This window comes from Trichogramma pretiosum, unplaced genomic scaffold, assembly GCF_000599845.2.
Source record: "Trichogramma pretiosum strain Unisexual culture from Peru unplaced genomic scaffold, Tpre_2.0 scaffold18, whole genome shotgun sequence".
In the NCBI taxonomy this organism is placed as follows: Eukaryota; Metazoa; Arthropoda; class Insecta; order Hymenoptera; family Trichogrammatidae; genus Trichogramma; species Trichogramma pretiosum.
In genome coordinates this window covers 1,344,747-1,365,746 of record NW_019641681.1, presented here as the reverse complement: position 1 = coordinate 1,365,746, position 21,000 = coordinate 1,344,747, and the positions used below count along the sequence as shown (strand labels likewise).

Genomic DNA, 21,000 nt, shown 5'->3' with positions numbered 1-21,000 from the left:
GACGATCGGATTAGCCAAAAAAAAAAGTAAATTTGCGTTGAAGCGCTTCCATAGTATTACGTTTAGTGTGTCACTTCCATTTTTAGTCTAACACTTGTTGAAAAACAATTGTTTGATTATGATGATAAAAAATTACTGATCCCTTATTCGAAAATAGTATTTAAAATTAGAACCGTAGACGACAAAATCATTATCTCTTTATGAATTATTATTCTTCAAGTAAAGCTTATGAAAGAAAAAAATTAGTAAGAGCTTAGTAGTACAGTAGTCAGTAAGTACTACTTGATATTTGAAAAAGAGGTATAGTTTTCTGTAGAAGCTACTTGAGTGGTAGTGCTATTTCGGCGAAGAATCAACAAAATTGAGCTCGATATAAGTATAGATCCAAGTTCAGAATTTTTTAAAGGGATAAACCACCCTAGAACTTTTTAAAATCAAATTTTGTTTTGACTTAAAAAGTTTTTCAATATTTCAAAAGTACTCTGAAAAATTTTCGAGCATGGTTCTATAAGTGCCCGAATTCTGTATGTACGAGGGCTATGGTAGTTCTTCGCGTTCATCTCTTTTTGTATTTATAATGATGGATTTTCGTCAATCATGAGCATAATGGAAGTGATGGATATGAAAATCGGACCGATCGTTTATGATTTGTTCCTCGAAGTCGACGCTAAACGATTTAAAAAAGCGAAAAGATCCTTGTCTGAGGTTGTGAAAGAGGCCAGAATAAAGTCAAGAACTTGCAGCAAAAAAGACACTTGCAGGATGAGGACATCAACTTTGAAGGTCAACTGTACGGTGCAGAAATTGCAGACTAAAGATATACTTAATTTATATTTCCTTTTTTACTATAGAAAACTTTAAACGCTTTTTTCTCGAATTCACCTTTTCAAAGTCAGACTGTCAGACTTCAATCTGTGTTCTTTACATCTTTGAATACTAGCTCTTCATCAGAAAGAATTTCTAGCAAACTTCTCTGCAAACGATTTTAAGAAGGAATGAGTTAAACTCTTTGAAGTTTAAAGAATGTTTACTTTTGAATTGTCAATTCTTAATCTGTAATCTGTGGACGAGCTTTGATTTTTGTTATTATTATTATACGAAGAGGTGAGGTAGGTAGAAAATTAAGTTGGCATCTAGTTGCTCTGTTGTGTGAACTAGCATCTTGCTGCTAGAACCCGTCAAGATGATACACCTTAAATAAATATATAATGAAGATATTAAATGAATGTTTTGATATGAGTGAAGCGTTGTCCGTATACGCTACTATGATAACGGACTATTTCGATGTATTCTAAGATAACTTTCTATTTTGTATACAACTGAGATGATTGATTCGAGCATTGTATTGTGTATGTCGCTGAGGAGTACTTCGTAAAACAAAAAAAAACTCCGTCGTGAAGATCGAGTAAAATCATGACTTCCAATTCACTGATATATAAGCATGCAGGTAAATATATATTATTTTAATAAAATTCATTATTGAAATTTCTATCCCTTTTAGAAATTGTCAAAACTAATCATATTAAAAATGATTCTTCCAGGGTTATCTTAAAAACACAGACAAATGCAACACAAAGCTAATTGATTTTCCGCAGCTTTGATAAAATTTTCAACTTCAATATTTTTTTATACTTTATATTGATATAAATGTTGCATAGTATATTACTGCCCTAGGCCGCGAAAAACAGAAAAGTCCCAGAGTACGTGTAATTAGTGGCCGAGGCGAAGCCGAGGCCGATAAACACGTGCTCTGGGGCTTTCTTTTTTTGCGGCAGAGGCCTGTATACTATTTTTCATACACAGTGGCCTGAAAATCGCTCTTCCCGCTTTGCGCAGCGGCAGGGAAGTAGGCACTTTCGGGCCGCTGGTATGAAAATGTAATGTTTTGGGGCCTTGAATTTTCGTATTAATATATACGTACCTAGTAAACCAAATTCACATTTCATTATTCATTTTTTACATTACTAAAATATATTAATTTATAATCAGTCCACCAAGCAATTTCCCACTGTTTGCAATGATTTATTATTATTCGAGGATTATAACTAAAAAATATTTCTGTCTATGTGATTTCACTTATATGATACGACATTGTTTAGAAAAATATTGCACTTGATGTTTTTACCAAAATATTCAATGACGCACACAATAGGCAGTGTTGATAAGAGCGCTCGTGCAGATACGATTTTTGCTTTATTGTCAGCTGATATTTATCGGTGTAAAAACCGGCAGTTGAACGATTATTAAGAATTTTTCATTTTTAAAAGCTAAATTGTATTTCGACCCTTTGAATACCGGCATTTGAGGAATTTTAAAAGATAATTATTTCTATAGAAAAATCATCGGAGGCCTAAAATATTTATCAAACTAATGTCCAATATCTCGAGGTCAATGAACTAATGTCATTTGTCATATACTACAAAAAATTTTAATTCCGCTTCAAAATTGAAATGTAGCAAATATCTCACAAAAATATATAATATACTTGATTGGATATACTATCTTTCCGAAGTAAAGAGCAGAGTAGCTCCTCAAATCTTCCTGATATTTCTTGCAGTATTGATATTCTATCAATCCTATTACATACGTACGGGTTTCCTCACAGTAGCTCACATGCGATTCTTCGGTAACTATACCTTTTTCTCTTGGACGATTGACCACGATAACTTTTTATCCATTTTGCAGATGAAGCTTTGACGTTCTTTGTAAGCACATTGAGCTACGGTTTGATGATTGTACCAGCTGGTATACTAGCCACTAATTGGAATGCCACAAAACTTTTATGTCTGAGCATTGCTGGAATCGGTCTGTTGCACTACATTCGAGCAGTTTTTAAATTTGATATCGATACAGATCCCGAGTCCACTTTAAGTATCGTGGGTTTTAATTTACTTTTTGGGGTAATTGAAGCGCCGATCCTACCTTGTGTTTACGTACTCTTGTCGCGCATGATATCGCCTCGGCATCGGACGACCGTTGGTAAGCTTACACATTTATATTTGAGAACAATATCTACCAATACTATTATAAATGATCCTTATCTACTTTTAGCTTCATTGGTTTTATCCGCAAAGCAGTTCATCGTACTCTTTACCCTTGGCATTGCCCTTCTTTCAAGCATCAATGGTTTTGGCTCAGTTGACGCCCGAACACAATTAGTTTTTGGAATATCCGATGTGATTTGGAGTATAGTATACAATTTTGCGGGATCAAACTGCGACGTGGAATTCGTAAACGAAGCTCCGTCGTTCAAGCCAAAAATACCATGGAGCTCGATGCTGTCATCGTTTGCTGTCTGGACATTGATTATGTCTCACAAGACTTCCTTTGCTTTGCATGAAATGATCTTTTCAGACGAAGTAAGATATTTGGTTTTCTTTCTTTTTTAACCCAGCGCTAATTTTTAACAATTATATTTTCAGTATGAATATCCATTTGAATTACCAGATGCGCTGCGTTTTATTAAGAGCACATCTGCGAGGTTTTCACTCTTAATTCTGGGTGGAATCGGGTCGAGCTATCTGTCGGACGCACTTGTAGCGCAAAAATATTTAACAAGACTCAGAGCACGAAAGATCTTCAATTTCCTTGCTATTTGTGTACCAATAACAGCATGTGCACTAATTTCAATCAAATATGAGCTCTTAGACAGAATCGGATGGACATTCATACGGCTCATTTTAACAGGATTAATAAGCTTTCAGAGCAGTGGTTTTATGTTCAATCATATGGACTTGAGTCCGTATTATGCAGGTATTCTCATCGCTATTACAGAAGCTAAGAATCAAATTTTCAAAAGTTTGGTGCTTCTGATCTTTATCTATTACGTGAGTATTACGTGAATATAATCAAATTTTTTAAACATAAATGCAAATAACATTACCGAGCTTTCTTTTTTTTTCAGAAATTTGAAAGAATATCGACCACATTTATAACATTTATATTTTTCATTCACCCAGTTTGTACGAGTATCTTTTTCATAATTTGCGGTAAAGTAAGTATCCAGGACAAGTGGAGCCTAGTTCCATTATCGTATCAAAACCGGAATAAATTGGACATGAATTTATAAGAAAAGAAAAAATGAAACGAAAACACTGAAATCTAAGAGTAATCATCAGTTTCAGTTCTGATGATGCTAATTAGTGTTGAAAATTTTTATGTACACATTCAAATTAATTGTATTGTGTATTTAGATGATTGGGCGCACGTGGACATTTATTGAGAATTCATACAAATTGTTCAACGACGCTTGATTCGAAATCTAATTTTCGAACCTGTCACGTTGCTTCCTCTAGAAGGAAGCAAAAAACGATATCGTCATGATTCAAATGTGCGTAATTTATATCCCGATTTTACCATTATGCCTTAAACCAAAAACAATCGGAGGTTCAGCACTTTTACGAAAAAAAAAAGTTTTATCACGTGAATATACAGACTCATTGACGTCAAGCACGTTACTGCGATCGTGTTCAACTTGACGAAATTCTTTTCAAATATCGTATAGTTGTTTCACAATGCATTCGTTGAATGCTTTATGATAAAAAAAAATTTCGCAAGTTGTCAATGAAATCTTACAAAGACTTTTAAAAAATATAAACTATTCACTATATTAATATCGATGATGTAAATTGTATATCAAATTTTAAAATACTCGCATATAATTTTTAAGAACAATGAAACGTTTATTGGTAGATAAATAATTTCCATTCAAATGCAATATCCCATTGACAGATCACATAGAAAAAATATTTATCACAACATTTGTATAAATATAATTACATCAACGATTCAAAAAATCACAGTATTCGGATGCGTCAAAATAAGAATCTCTATTGTTTTTTATCGACTGCACCTCACAAGGGAAGGTGCTTCAGTTCCTGTGGTAGTTTAATCTCGGCTCTTTTGTATGACATCCATTCCTCAATCTCCTCAACCCTGCAATATATAGATGAAAAAGTAAATGATAGTACATCTCTTAGGTTTGTTTTATCGAAATTAAATTTTTCACAACTAATTACGAGTTAATTTCTAGAAATTAATCCTCTTAATCAGTTTTAACTACGAATGATTATATCAATAAATGTCAATAGAGCAATAGAAATTATATAGAGTATGGAATATTGTTATAGCGTATAATCTAAAATATGAAATTTTATACGACTCGTAGAAATTGTTATACTGACGCAAGAGCAATATAATTTCAAAATCTTTTTTACGTCATAAGCTTTTTATTTTATAGATGGTTATATTACGACCCTGAAAATAGCTCTTATTATTAGAAAACAGTGATTAAGTGATTGTTTATGCGTGATGTAAGTAGTTACCTCCGGTAAGTTTTTTCTCTCAACCAAGCTTCGTAATGGCAAGTATAGATAGTTTTTTCATTCTAATCACTCAGAACTTTTTGCGGTAAGAATTTCTCATCTTCAGCTTTTCTCAGAGAGAAATGCGATTAAATAACCAAAGCGATAGTCTGCCGCGAGTTAGTGTCGTTAAAAATAATTTTTACGACGATATTTTTAGAATAATGTGTAATGTTGATACAGTTTGTCAGGCTCTGGTGACGCATGCGTTTGTAAGTATACAATGGATGCATTTTTTCTTTTTTTTTCATCGACGTGTAGCATTTCAAAACGACGCATGTTTTATGTTTATTAATTTTTTTTAAATCGCTTTTCAAACAAACACTTACGTGCGCGGTACGTCGGTAAGATTCTCCATGCCAGTTTCGGTGATCAGAACGTCATCCTCGATGCGTACACCGCCGAAGCCGCGGAATCTCTCGATATTGGCCCAGTTGATGAACTTCGCTTGTGCAGGATCGGCCTTAGCTTTTTGCAATAACTGAAATGAAAGAAGGAAAAATGAAGTACGATTTATTCGAAGTTGACATAGTAATGCGAGCATTTACCGAGAAAAACAGACGCATATTTTTCACAGATAATTTGTATTCATCTTCCTGAAGCTTTAGCGTCAATGGTAGTATTTTGCGAAGAATTTAATTAGTCACAAATTTTACCGACAATGCGGGTTTTTACCTAAAACGAGCGACAAGCGCTTCCGTTCATCATAATATATCTCCGTACAAAATAAACTCGTAAATTTTAACTAGTGTGCTTAGTTTGCATTGTTGATTCAAACGTACAATTTAAATAACTCAAGAAACGTTTGCATAATAAAGCCACGTTGCTTTGTTTTGTTTTTTTTAAACTAAAAATACGTTTGTTTTTATTTGAAATTATACTTTTTATCAATATAAAAATATATAAATGTACCAAAGAGAAATAATTTTTTTTTTTTTTTCAATACATTGTATTGTGTCACAGCCAATGAAATTGAACTTTAAATTCATTGTTCATTGAGAATTTAATTATTATACTTGATTTTTAATTCTTTATTTAGTCCCGTGGCAAAAAAATTGACGCAAAAAAAAACCCCGTTATCTGTGTTTCGATTTTTAAATCCAAATTATACTATTATTATCGAATTAAATACCACATTGACATATTTTTTGAACAACCTACCCAATCAATGAAGTAACATCCCGGCTCCACGGTGAGCACCATTCCAGCTTTCAAAGGTCTGGCGGTTCTCAGCTTGCTCAGTCCCGGCTCCGCGGATCTTTCAGGATGGCCGGGCAAGTAGCCACCGACGTCGTGAACGTCCAGACCCAGGAAGTGGCCCAGTCCGTGCGGTTGAAAGACCGCGTGTACGCCAGACCGGATCATGTCCTCGACGTCGCCCTGCAGCAGATCGGCCTTTTTCAGGGCTTCCAGCATCACTCGATTCGCCAGCAGGTGCATGTCGCTCCAGAGCACGCCCGGCTTGGCAGCTTGGAGCACGGCATTGCGCGCGTCCAGCACGGCATTGTAAACGATCTTCTGGTCCTCGGTGAATTTTCCGTTGGCCGGAAAGCTGCAGGTTATGTCGGCCGCGTAGCCGGCGTAATTGCCACCCATGTCGAATAAGCTGAAAAGGGATAACGTTCTGAAGCTCTCTATCTCTTGAAAAAAGCAAGACTACGAATATTTTTTGTCGCCTTCAATGCTCACCACATATCTCCATCTTTGAGAACCTTATTGTTGGGTGCTCCCGCGTGACCGTAATGAAGGATGGATCCGTTCTCACCGGAACCGCAGATGCAGGTGTAGGAGACGTGTCTGCAGCCACCGACGGCGTAGGCGTGATGCAAAAACTGGGCCTCGGCTTGGAATTCGGCCACACCGGGTTTGACCATCCGCATGACGGCTTTGTGAGCGTCGGAGCTTACTTTGACCACATAACGCAAAACTTCGATCTCCTTCGGTGATTTTATGACGCGGCTGTGAACGAAAAGCAACGAAATCGTTAAATTATAAATTTTTTCATTGGAAAAAAACAAAAAAAGTGTTGAAAAAGCTCATTCGATCGTGTTTACCATATAACGGCCTCGAATGCAACTATAATAAAGCCGCAAAAGCCGAGTCGTACTGCGACTTGAAATATAGCACCAACTCGCTGGGATATCGCTCGCAGCTCTGCAGGTAACGATAATCGAGCAGCATCACTCGAAAGCCTAATTTACGCAGATGTCGGACTTTCATCGCTTGATGGCCAATGAGTTTCGCCGAGTTCCAGCAGTAGTGGCTCGGCAGCAGCACCAGAATGGCCGTGCTCTCGTTTTTCTCCTGCAGAGGAAGATCGACGATCTTTAGCGGCTGTTCGGTTCGCTTGTGCGCGAGAGCGTCGATGCTGTAAAGCTCTGGCGGCAGATAGCGCAAGCTCACTTGTTTGCTGAGACGCAGGCTCTTGGCCTCGCAGAATTTCGACAGATGTTCCTCGATCCTGCCGAGGAGCTTGCCGATCTTGTCCGAGTTGTCGTTCTGCCTCGATTTATTGCTCTGGGGCAACGCCACGCTCCTCTTGTGCATCGTTGGGCAATCCAGACTCATGGCTGTGTCCAGCAGGTACAGCTGATCCTTGAGTCTCGCAGCCACGGTCGAGCCGTTTTGTGCGTTGATCTTGTCCACGAATTCGGCTGAGAATATCCTACTCGTACACTTGGGAAAGTACTTGTTGATGAAGGCACAGGTGAGCGAGACGTGCAGAATCTCGTCGGCCTCGAGCAGAATGAATCTCGCATTCAAAAAAGCCTCGGTCATCTGCCAGAAGCGCTTGCGATTCTCCAGCTCGAAGTTCAGCAGGCCCAGCAGGCCGATCATTTGAACGGTCGACGAGGGTGGCAGATTCGCGTAGTACTTCTCCAGATAACGAATGAATCTGTTGAGTATGTAGGGATTGCGCAGCTGTACAGTTTGGCAGTAGACAGCCAGAGACGACATGAGCGCGTGATCTCGACCCGTCAAGTTTTTCTTCACGAGAGCCATCTCCAAGGCGTGCTCGATGCTATAGCTTATGTACTTAGCCGCGGTCAGGCTCTCGATGAACGTCTGCAAGTCCGGCTTGGTGATCGTCTTGAAATGCATATTTGCCCATTTACCAATCGATTTCAGTAGCGAGGGGGACTTGGCAGTGAACGTGGATATGCGTATGATGTCGGTCATCTGCGAGGCGGACAATTTGCCGTAATTTTGCGCGAGTTTCTCTTCCAACAGGTACTGCATCCTGCCACGGCTTCTCTTCGTGTAGGGCAGCAGTTGGAACAGCGGCACCAAGTAGCGCGATCCAATGTCCTTCTGCTTCGTATCGAAGCCGATCCAGAAATAATCGATCGCTTCCTGATGCTTGAGGCCCTTGAAAGTGAGCAGCACGCGGATTATATCGATCAGCTGCTGAATGCTGAAGTCGCCGTTGGCCGAGCGCAGAATCGCGGCGTCGGTGAGAAGATTCTTGTAAGTATCGTTGGGCGACTGGTGCTTGTCCCTGAGCAGGGTGAGGAAAGCCTCGAGCACCTTCTGGCTCTGCGGACTGGCGACTATGATCTCGACCAGCTGAGTTATCACGGTGTCGCGGCATTCGCGCTCGCTCGGCGAGCTTTTAAAGTACTTGCGATTCTTGCGCTCGAGATTGATGATCTGCTTGAGGGACTGCAGGGCTACCTCGCTGTTCATCTGAAAGTGCTTGTCGATCACGGAGCTGATGTACATCTCCAGTGTCTTGTCGTGATGCGCGTCGCTGCTGCTCGTCTCTGCGATTTTGTCGGTCGACGAATCGAGCTCTTTTTCTATTTCGTTCGTTTCGCGTAAGATGTCGTTCAATATATTCGTCTTCCGTATGACTATTGGCAGCTCGTAAATGCTATTTCCTTCCTGCACCAGCATCTCCGTCCTAAGGAGCGTGTCCTGTTTGTGCCGGTACTCGTTGCTGCTTATGAGCCTGCCGCTCGATTTCAAATAAATATTATTCGAGCCGAGACAGGACAATTTTCGAATTATCTTGGTCGTCTGCATCTTGAATAAATCTACTTATACATAAATATTACTTGGTTATAAATAGTTGAAACAGCCGATTTGCATAGTTCGAGCTGCATCCATGTATTTTTAAAACTTAACACGCCTGCACGTTACGTAGCGAATTTCTGCATTGCGGAAAAAGCTAACCTCTGTTTTGCACTAATTCATCGATAAGTCTTGGTAAATAAAAGTTCAATGTCGAAACGATGACTGAGAATCGATGGTAATTTAAACTGGCACTTGGACTCTAAGCTCGATCACTCGCAACGACAACGACAACGCTTTTGTATTTTATGTAAGAACTAGGACACATTAATGTATTTGCCCCGTATGACAGTGTCTTCTGCTTTTCTACTGCTTTGCATCGATGCTAAACTGCATACTACCCACGTGATCTGTTTGAAAAGCAGACGATCTTCTGTGCACAGCCGGTAGGCTAGAAAGTTTGTTTACATCGGGCTAGTTTGGTAAGAGAGGCATCTACTTTATCGACGGTTTGTAGCTTTGTTGCTCCAAATGTAGGGGTCGATACTAAGCAGCTCGCTCGGGTTTGTTATTGTTTACAATCGTATCGATCAACATTAGTCATCAATGAATGAGCGAGTACAATAGAATACTGTTATTGTTTATTTTCATAGCAACTTGACATCGTTGCATATAAATGCTGCCGAACTGTGGCAATGCAATGAATTGTTTCGCCTTTGTTTTGACGCTAGCGCAAACATAAACAATCGGCTCTTAATGAATTATTACTCGCAACGTGGGTCACAAGTATAAAGTACAATGCGTAAAAATCGTTAAAAAAAATGCGTAGACATTTTTCAACGGCTAGATGCGCTTTTACTATTTTCTATAAGAAATTTGGTGAAAATTGGGTGAAAGTCCAAGATTCCCATCGCCCGATACGTTTGTGTTGGTAAACACAAATTCTATACGTGTTTTGGGTAAAAGCAGGTCAAAGCGTGTTATTTCGTTCGAAATTCATTATCAGATCATTTTGAATAGTTCTAAAACGAGTCCATTTAACGATCGATGAGATTCCTGGAAAATTCGTTCACCAGCATAAGCGCAACAATTACAAGTCGAGCTGTTCGTACAACCGTCGTCGTACGTAAACGACGCGATCCACGCTGCAGCAGCAGCAGCATCAGCAGCAAGACGTAGCTGTCTAAAAATAGCCTCTTTCATGCATATAATATAAAGTGCAGCAGTAGCGCATCGCTCAGGCCGAATATACTTGTGTCTGTGTAAGTGTGCCTGCTGCACGTATATTGCGGCAAGTCTCGTTGCAAGTAAACAAAGTTTGTGCAAAGTGCCGGCTCTGCAGTGCACCGAGCACTACTCCACGCTCAGCGTTCACCGAACGGGTTTCCGTGAATGAAGAGCGCGGTGGTGCAGGCGGCCGCGCATACGTCGAGCTAGCGCCTAGCGTGTACCATATATATATATATATATATGTATACATAAGCTCTTTCTGTGTATAAGTGCGAAAGTAGGACGGGTCGATTGTCATGTGTGTATATAAGTATACGTACACACAACTAGACTTATATAGCAGTAATAACACAGCTTGCGAAAGAGAACGAACATACGGCCATCTTTCAGTACAATAGCCCTTATAGTGATTTATTTAGTCTTTTTCTCCTTTTTTCCTTTTTCAAACGATGCGATGGAATGAAAAAGAAAAGATAATAAAATGGACAATAACGTCCGTAAGAAGTCGCGAGAATTCGAACGAATGTCGATATAAATGGAAGAAAAATGCCATTGAGCTTGCTTCTACTGCTGCTTGTTTTTAATGCAAATTGTCGTGAATTAATTTTCCACTTTTTTCTCTCCAATCCGCTTCGCTCGTTCGCTCGTTGTTGTTTTTTTTTTCTGTACACGCGCGTGACTATCTCTGGCGATTTTCTTCCATTACACATCGTTTATCAGCTATCAGCAATCAGTCTGAGCCGGCATGGCATAGTTTGTGTAAATTCGAGTTGCAAGCTCTGTTTACTCGATAACGAAACGTGTTTACATGTTTAAAAATAGTTATCCTTTGTTATTTTTTTTGTTTTCGTTCACGAGTGCCAAAAAAACGTTTCTCTTCTCGCTCCGTGTACCCCTTTAGGCGTCTTTACACGAAGTAGAAGAAAAAGAAGGAAAAAAAACTTGTGCCGAGTCGTCGAAATGCTAATCTTATTTATGACACACAGAGCCGACCGTTCAATAACATACATTTCACGGCGTTTTTCTTGCTTCGTACAGGGAACTCTCTTTGCGCAATGATATAATGAGTGAGAAGTCGGACACGATTTCACACTCACAGACGCACACAGTTTTTAATTGAAAACATCCTCCAAATTTCAGGTGACAGTCTGACCCTTTCCCAACGAGTTTGTCATTTACTAACTCTCACATGCCAGAAGATAATATACACACAGAGTCGTGTGTACATACACGTGTATACAGTTGAAATTTATATCAAAAACTAGGCCATTGTATTATAACATTTCAAACGAATTCATTGATCATCGCTGCAGCACGCGAGAGAGAGAACACGATGTGAGAACGCGGCGGCGTGTTTTTCTCCTCGTTTTTGCTTCTCTCCTCTTGTACGTAAATAAATGTGCTGCTGCTGCTGCTGCTGCTTCGTCCGCACACACGTCGTCTATGCATTATTATTCAAAATGACAGTTGCATAATGTGTCCGAGCATTGTGTGTTTGCCACGGATACATAAAGCAGTTCTCGAGTCGAATTGGATTAATTGTTTAACGTAATTTGTGCCAATTTACCTTTGAAACATATATGTACGCGATAAATTTGTCACCAATTCGGCAGCTTGAAGAATCTTGTGTTATGTTTTGTTTTAATATATTCCCAGCGATATGAAATTCAGCGATGATTGAATGGGTTGAGTGGTGGTCTCTCGTATATTACTGATATTTATGAGCTCGTGTCATTTTAATATTCTCTTTGTATTAGTCAACGTGTTTGGTTTTGTTCTCAAATGATTTTATCATTATATTAGAACAACTGATTATATCTGATTTATGTATACCTCGATTTTCCAGAATTGAAGTACATATATTATAAATATAAACTTATAGATAAGAAACTCACCATTCACAAAATTCCGGGTACAAAATGTCAAAATCGGTTTGGAATCTGTAAAATAAAACATAAAGACACTCGGTTAATAATAAACAAAGCAAAACAATAATCTAATCCACTTGTTAAAAAAAAACACCAGTAGTTTTGTATCATAAATCTATACTATCATTCATGAGTAAAATTTTTATGAGTATGGACTTGAGAAACGTCTCACATGGGGCTATAGTATTCATAAGAATCGGTTCGATCATTCAACCTAAATAAACAGCGATCGTCCGACTTTGCACGTGTATAAAGTCGCGCGTCAAAGATAATACGAAGCAGCAAAGAAAAAAAAGGAAAAGAAAAAGAATCACGTCGTACACGTCACTTGAATGATAGAATAAAATTGAAACGATCTCGATTGTTCTGCCGTGCATGCATATGTGTGTATGTCAGCGCGGCGTCTAGTGCAGCAGCGAACAAATTTTTTGTCCCGTAACAGTACCGATGTGTGTCGCGCGCGCGCGTATCTATTCGACGGCTTTTTTGCGCAACCAATATATCGCACTATACAATTGATGCATGAGAAAGAGAGACACACATAGCATGCAGCATGGAACATTTTGCGCTATAAGTACATGTGTGTATATTCATATTATGTGTACGCTCTGTGTGTGTGTGTGTGCGTATGTACTTACTTATCGATGCCGTCGAACGTTGCCGGTTGGGTCGTCAGGCCACTGTCGCTGTTGACTCCGCGCTGCAAATTGGTAACAGAGAAAATAAACGTTTAGTTTTTACGAGAGAGCCGAGAGAAAGAAGGAAAGATGCAAAGATAAATATACTGTATATACGTATATAATGCGTTGAAGCTTTTCGAAAGTAACGTCGCCGCGTTTATTAGCATTTTTTTTTCCTGATCCAATCTGTGTGCATACGCGAATTTCTGCACGTAGACATATCGTAGGCCGGGGAGATCGGTATTATAATAAACAAAAGAGCCTCATTTCAAATGTCGACCGATTGATTGGCTTAAAAATAGCGCTAAACACTCGGACTGATAATAATTGCGAAGGAGAAACATTCCACTTATATAGTGAAATCGTCCGTGAGCTCCTCGATGCTGCTCGTTAAATGGCAAGACACACACGCGCGCGCGGATCGTAACGTACGCCAGTTATATTTTGTTGCTTATCATAAACTTGAAGGGTTCACGACCTTCTTCGAATTAGCATGTTGAGAGAAGATATGAGAGAAGCGCCGCCGACTTGTTATACATATTTTTGAGTTCTCCCGAGGACTCCTAATAGATGTGTAGCCATTCTATATATCGCGCGAGCTCCGAGCTGTGTTGCACAACGTCTGCTCAATTAACGCAAAGTTTCACGTGTGTGTAATTTTGCAGTTATACGTATCCTTTTATACTTATATATGCGTGTACGCGATCGCAATGTTTCCTGCTTCGCGCGTATCAGCTGGCGCGTACAACACCGCGACGCGCGATCGATTTTTGCGCCAAATGGGTCATGTTGTCGTATAATTTTTGAACGAAAAAATCGGCAGCTCACCGAAGTACGCGTCGTAAACGATAATAATTTATTATTTCACTCAATCGCCCACAATTATATAAAAGAGCTAAGCAGTACAGTAGCAGCAACGAGCAAAAAAAACACGTGTACAAAGTTTCAAGAGTCAATGACATATTTTCCTTTTCGAGCAGTGGAGAGATAACAGATTGTTTTGATATTTTTATTGCACTCGCACACATAACATATGTATTTTACATACGCAAATATGTGACGTTTTTTTCCTCTGCGCTCGATCCAATGAGTCAAGCAATCTGCAATATCATAAACAAACGTTTAGCGAGAGAAGAATATATACGGATTTTTTATCTCGCTGCGAGCGAGAAAAAAATAAGCGAAAAAATAACGACCAAACGAATCCTTACTACACTAGGCGCGCGCGCCTGCGTTATCGCCATGATTTTGCTCTTTTCAAGGCTTATAAATCTCCATCTCCGGGAGAGAAGCTGTGTGAGAAAGAGAGAAAAGTAAAGAAATAAAAAAAAAGTAGCGTGAGGCACTGCACCGAGAGAGACGTTTTTCACTCGTATATAGTTGCAGTAAAAAAGGATCAACGTCGGACGTGTGTGCGTGTGATGTAAATACAATGCATTTTGTGCAACCGCGGAGATTTTAGAGCTGCTTCTGCACACAGACACGTCGAGTTGTCGTCGCGACGACGGCGGCGGTTCACGAGCTATCTTATCCGCGCGGGATTGTACACGACGACGACGACGATCGGGATTGCTTCACGCAAAAAAAATGTAATAAAGAATCACTGCATGCGTGAATTATATATGCCGCGTGTATTTGTATTTGTGTTTTTACCACCACGAAGTCACACGACCTACAGAGAGCTTCATCGTGCGCCAGTAACGGAAAAATCATAGACAGACGTAATTTTATGTAATTTTTAAAAGTCGATCGACCTACGACAAATTGGCCGCTTGTAATTGCCCATATATACAAGACGACCAAGAGAGCGGGAGAGAATAGCAAGCACGTTTACGAGTGTTACTTTGATAACTTTTTTTTTAACGTTGACCTGTTTATGATGCCCCTGCGTAAACGAGATAAGTTTGCGAATGTTTGCTTTCCTAAACAATCGACTTAAGCGACGAGCTATATGTGCAAAACTAGATAGGAGAGTTTTTAACTACGCCCGTTCATAATGTAGTTTCTTGCTCGCGCTGCGCAGCTGTCATTTGCCAAAGCGAAACATTGTAATACCCGCAGTATTTCAAGCACTCTGCGTTCATATACGTTGAATTTTCACTATCTTGCAAAAAAAAGAGAGACAAAAAACAGTTCGAAGTTGGTACACAAACGAGAAGAGATTATTGCTAATCTGTTGATAAGAGTTCCTATTTCCTGCGCGATTCGTTCAAACATTTGCAACTGCTGCGTACGTATACACACTGGCTCCATTCACGAAAAGTCTTCCGAGAGAGATACTTTTAAAGAAAACGGTACAACATTCGAATTTTCCAGACAAATATTTATGAAAAATTACCTCTTTCAAACTCAGCACGATGATGATGCATCGGGCGCGCGGCAGCGCGTGTTATTTGTTCTGGCAAAAAATTCCAATAATCCGTCTTTGCTTTTCTCGAATATACACACACGCACATATATCTCGAAACGTAAACACATCGCGCCTGCACTTTTAATTTTCATCTGTCGTATAATATATAATATATAAGGCGCGCGAGCGACGTCACGAGCTAAAGAAAAAACCATAAAAGTACTCGTGGTCGTCGTCGTGCTGTATAGTAATGTGTGCGATGCGCGTCGAAATACCTGTAATTTTCCCGCGTGCACGTCATGACACAAACCGCAGTCGCACGTCTATCTGAATTGGCCTATCGATCGGGGGGGTACAACGCGACTTCGTACAAGTACCTTCCACGTTAATGGCTCGTGTCTTTATTCGTGTGCAACGTACATCGCGTAATATAAATACCTATATGTAATAAGTGTACAAACGTGTAAAGAGCTTCAAAGGCATTTTATTTTTAACGCGCTACTATAATTTTATAATTATCTTCGGGCGGGCGGTATGCAAGCGCGCGCCCGTGCGAAAATATACATAATATAAACACGTCGTGCGCGGCAAAGTTTATTCAAGCTTTAGGCAGCAGGGAAAGCTTTTTTCTGCGCTGCATTTATCATCTGCCACGTTATGGGTATATACTAGATTCTCAAAAATTCCTTATCATCGCACGTAGTACATACTGCGTGCAACTGCGTATGATGTTTTTATAATTAACACGCGTGCACTTCTGTGTATAAACACATGTACGTACACTTGAGATAATGTTATTACGCGTTTACAATACAATGCAGGCGCGTCTGCGATCGAGTCATATAAGAATCGCCTGCCTTACCTGACGAGAAGAAAAGAAGACGAGCTCGAGACGTCAACAATTAAAATTTTGTGTCATTGCAAGCCGATATGACAAGGCACGTACAGCATGCATACTGCAGTTTTGTATATGTATTTTTCGCGATTCCGCATACATACGCATGCATATATAATGGAGAACTTAACTGACGTGACGATCACATATTTATTGAAACTCCGGCGTATACGTATAACGGATGTTATTTTTCAATTCCAGCGCGCTGCTATAATATGCTGTATGGTATAATTATACCCGTTTGCATCAACGCCGCCGCCGCGGCAATATTATCGCGAGCATAATATAGCATACGTATAAACGTACAATCGTTTTTTCGCGTTATTTACACGCCGAATGCCGGAGCTTTACAACGCGCGGCGCGCGGAGTAAGGAGCTCTTTAATCGATTCGCCAATAAAAGGAAAAAAAGAACGAAGGAGTGTAACCGTTAACTCGACACGTTTTTTCTCTCTCCTGTTCTGTCTCTCAGTCTTTATTTTTACTCATTCTCGTCACGTGGAGGCGAAGGGAAAATCAGACTCACGCGCTAGCAAGCCAATTTATTTTCGTATTTATTTACAAGCTATAATGTATACCGAATTAAACTCACGAAGAGTTTTCGGATACGTCGGCGTGGAATATAGCACGACGTTGAAAACGTAAACTGTATACTAGAGCTCTCCGTAAACTGTGTACCGAAATTAGACACGCGGGGCGAGTTTGTATGCATCGCTTAAATTATCATCGATCGACGACAATCAAACATAAGTATAAAAGCTCCTCTAGGCCTGTGCATATTATATGCACCCCGCGCTTGCTTTTATATATGTGCGCTGCAGCATTACGTAAGCATATAGATTCTTACACCGCCCTTGGCATTATTAGCCCTCGAGCCAAACAATGTTACGAGATTCGAGCTGCATCTACGTATACGTGTGTCTGAGTGTGTGCGTGTATCGCAATTTGCCAAGAAAAGCGCCGCGCACGCCTCTCGAGCGGCAGGCAGGCATGCAGACACGACACGCGCTCGCTCGCTTATATTTATCGAATTTTCAAGAATGGATTTCTAAAAACACACGCGCCGATGTTTGAGCTCCGATTGTGTCGCACTCGCGCGTGCGAGAGAATTTTTTAGGTTTTTTCACTTTTTTTGTTATTGTTTTTTTTTTTTTTTTTTTTATTATTGCATATTTTTCTTTTATTAAGCCCGAGTAGGCGTGAGTCATGCTATTTATACGAGGAGAGGGTACTGCTACTATACTCGGGCAACGCAGACATACACGAGGCGCGACAAACTCGCATATTATGAGCTTATTACACTTTGCGCGACGCGACGCGCGAAGTTTGTTTTGCTCATGTGCGACTCACACTGCTGCTCGCAGTGTATATAATACACTTCAGGCGCTACACGTAGTTCGAGCCACAATGGTCTGCTGCTCTGCAGCTTTTTCCACTTGGCGAAGTTTTATTTTCTTTTTTTTTTTTTTTTTTCTTAACAAAACTGCAGCAGACCTTAGGAGGCCTAGACAACTCACGTGCGTATGTAGCACGATTCAACATTATTTTACATGCTAGCTACCCGAATGGCTTCTTTATGCTTCATGTTGATGTCTACCATTTCTTTTTACTTTATTGTTTTAATTATTGTATTTTTATGAAAAAACGTGATATCGCAATAGACACGGTAAAATTTGCCAAAAATTTTAATGATCGCAGAGTGCGTGATGTTGCATAATAGTGATTGTAATATTTCAGTTGCGGATTTGAGGCCATCGATCATCACCAACGTGTTTTGTAGGACAGTCATAAATAAAAACAAAAAACACATCGATCGATTAAAAATTTTGATTCACACAAAACTGCGCAACTTTAGGTCGGGTGGAAAGAATAATACACTTATTTTACGCGAATCGTCGTTGACGCGCTGCTGTTATTGCGAATGATTGCAGAAAATCACTCTGTTGCGGTGCAGCGCAGCGCATCGTCGTCTTCTTCGTCGTCGTCGCGCCGTTTTTAGCTGACACGAGAGAAATATTTGCTCTCCGATTTCCTTTGTGCGCTTTTGAAAAACTTGCTGAACGGATGCATTATTTATAAATTCCACGGAGGAGTTTTACTCGGTACTTATAATGTGGCTTTTTTCCATTTACGACCTTTGCGCAGCTCTTCGCTTCGCTCAATATACGTGATTCTATTTATTTTTTTGCGACCGAGAATAAAAAAAATAATAATTTTGTAAAAATAGCTTCCTGTTTAACTTAATTATCTACATTATGTTGTAATTTAGAATTAGAGAAAAATGTTCATTCATAATTAATTAAATTTAGCGCATGATCATACGCTCCAGTAATTTCGGTGCGTAATATTCAAAGTCCATAAAGTAAACGCGCGGGTATACAAATTTAAAAGCTTTTTCACCTCGCTTAAAATTTTTGAAATTTCTATTAACCCACGCGAAGTCCATGGAGCGTGTGTGACGTTCCCCGACGTAGCTAATTCCCAAATAAACCAAAATAATTCTCGAAATTTTCCATATTTTATCTCGTGTATACCCTTTGGCTGCGCGCGGGTATTAAATGGTGCTGAAAAGCTGGACGCACGCAGAGAGAATGTTTAAACTATTTTCAATATATAAAATCGGAAATCCCATGCCACAGACATAGTGTGCGTGAATGTGTGTGTATATACAAGAGCTCGCTGAATATTTTCAAACGCATGCCATCATCATTATTTCCGAGAATATGAAGCTTTTACCACGCGGGACACAGAAGTATGCGCGCGTGACTCGCAAAACGAGAATAACGCGACTCCGCGCGACGACGACGACGAGAGGCAAGGCGCGCACAGTAGAGAGATATATAATAGAAGAGACCTCGACTATTTAGTGGCAGCAGCACAAAACCCGGAAACTAGCCCACATTATACTACTCTGGCGCGAGAAAGACTAGACGCATATAATACGCATACAACACACACATGTACGCGTGACGAGAAAGAGAGCAATTTAAACCATAGCCAAATTTCATGTGTATATACGTGTGTTTATATGCAGTCCAGGCGTCATTCGTCGCACACGCGAGAGAGCTTGTATAATATCGAAATTCGCAACTCGATTGTGTCGTCTTCGTCGTCGTCGACGGCGAGTTCGTTATGTATGACAAAAGTTGGAGCGAAAGGGACGCGCTTGATGCAAAGTTTACCTCATTTATAACGGCAGATTCAGCAGCAGAGGCAGCTTCTTTCTCGGATTCATCGATATCGATCGCGCGGCTTTATTGTAACGAGGACGATCGAGTCATCGCGGCATCATGCGGATTCGCTTTGCATTCGAAATTAACGAAATAAGAGGAAAGAAAAAAAGAAAGAAAAAAAAGTTGTAGTTACACGTGGATCGAGCGAGCGAAATCGTGCGAAAGATTTTTCAGCTTGTGTGTCGCGCGCGCGAAGAGGCTGCTCATGCTGTTGCTGCGTGTGTATTCGGCGAAAAGAAGAAAGAGAATTATTAAAAAACCAATAGGCAGTTGATTTGCTTTTTAGGATATTTACATAATACCCCCAAAAAGAACACACACACACACACACACACACACGCGAGCGGTTCAATAAACGAGATTGGATTCTTAATAAAAAACGTTTATTTTTAGAATATAAAAAAGAAGAAGAAAAATTCCGTTCGAGAGCGAGAAGAGAGCTTCTGTGTGTGTGTGTGTGTTCTCGCGATGAAATTTTTAAATTTCGCAAAATAATAAAAAGTTTCCAAAAAGTAGACCGAAATTATGCAATGACACATTGCAATGCGAGTTATAACAACGATTTCGAAACACGATGTGTATATCGACGAGTTTTTTTCTTGTCGATACCACACGGGGCCACTTTTGATAGATTTCGATATAAAAGACATAATAGAGAAAGAAACATCGATTGGCCGTTATATTGGCTTGACACAATTTTAATCGACAAAACAGCTCGCGCGCGAATTAAGCACGCGTTACGCCTGTCTCTCAACACCTGGAGATCGGCAACAATGATCGATTCGCCTCGTGTCATGTAATTAGAGCTCTTGTGCTTTTATGCTAAAAAGAGAAACAAACCGATCGAGGCGGCTATAAATTATGTTTTTGACTTTTCCGCCCGCTTGACGTCTTTAACAATGTAATATGAATAAAAATCAGCAATTCTACACTCGTCGTCGACGTTGACGTCGAGTTCTCGAACGAAGTATATAAGAAAATGTTGACGTCAGCGAGACGGCATGACACTCGAGCCCTTTCGAGAAAAGAGAACTCGGACGTATTCGCGCAGCCCAATGCTCGCCTCATGGCTATAACTTATTACATCTATCCTACGCAGCGCGGCCTTATTATGTGTGTACACATACATGCGCGCGCGTGTGTGCACTTTCCACCGGAAACGTGAAAATTGGCCTCCGGATATGTATTTCTTGGCTGCGCTCGCAGCATACTACAACATGTACACTGGTACATGGGACGGCACACAATTTACACGCGTCGCGCGCCGCGCTGCATAAAGCAGCAGCGGCCTTTGTGCGCGCCCAGTGG

General features: G+C 40.1%; 2 protein-coding genes across 5 annotated transcripts in view; one reads left to right on the top strand and one right to left on the bottom strand.

Annotated features, from left to right (window-relative positions):
- The first annotated feature begins 597 nt into the window (after window positions 1–597).
- LOC106660002 (putative inorganic phosphate cotransporter) lies at window positions 598–4,069 on the top strand. The gene is made up of 5 exons (XM_014382813.2): window positions 598–790; window positions 2,686–2,979; window positions 3,052–3,359; window positions 3,423–3,827; window positions 3,905–4,069. The coding sequence occupies exons 1-5, from the start codon at window positions 598–600 to the stop codon at window positions 4,067–4,069; spliced, it is 1,365 nt and encodes a 454-aa protein (XP_014238299.2).
- A 589-nt stretch (window positions 4,070–4,658) lies between these two features.
- The window catches only part of LOC106660224 (xaa-Pro dipeptidase), a 31,370-nt gene continuing 15,028 nt past the window's right edge, over window positions 4,659–21,000 (bottom strand). For 2 of the 4 annotated variants that reach the window (XM_014383147.2, XM_023460995.1), the window contains exons 4-9: window positions 13,174–13,235; window positions 12,503–12,547; window positions 7,053–7,322; window positions 6,525–6,969; window positions 5,693–5,844; window positions 4,659–4,935 (exon numbers count right to left, since the gene is read on the bottom strand). In XM_014383147.2, coding sequence (XP_014238633.1) covers window positions 4,854–4,935; window positions 5,693–5,844; window positions 6,525–6,969; window positions 7,053–7,322; window positions 12,503–12,547; window positions 13,174–13,235 — 1,056 coding nt within the window. In that variant the 3' untranslated portion in view covers window positions 4,659–4,853. The other 2 variants (XM_023460993.1, XM_023460994.1) reach the window with 2 other exon arrangements.

Excerpts from the sequence above, each read along its gene's own strand:
- LOC106660002 (XM_014382813.2), top strand. The coding sequence starts at position 598 with ATGAGCATAATGGAAGTGATGGATATGAAAATCGGACCGATCGTTTAT. Across the intron at positions 3,360-3,422 it reads AAATGATCTTTTCAGACGAA|TATGAATATCCATTTGAATT; the intron begins GTAAGATATTTG and ends TTATATTTTCAG. Across the intron at positions 3,828-3,904 it reads TTCTGATCTTTATCTATTAC|AAATTTGAAAGAATATCGAC; the intron begins GTGAGTATTACG and ends TTTTTTTTTCAG.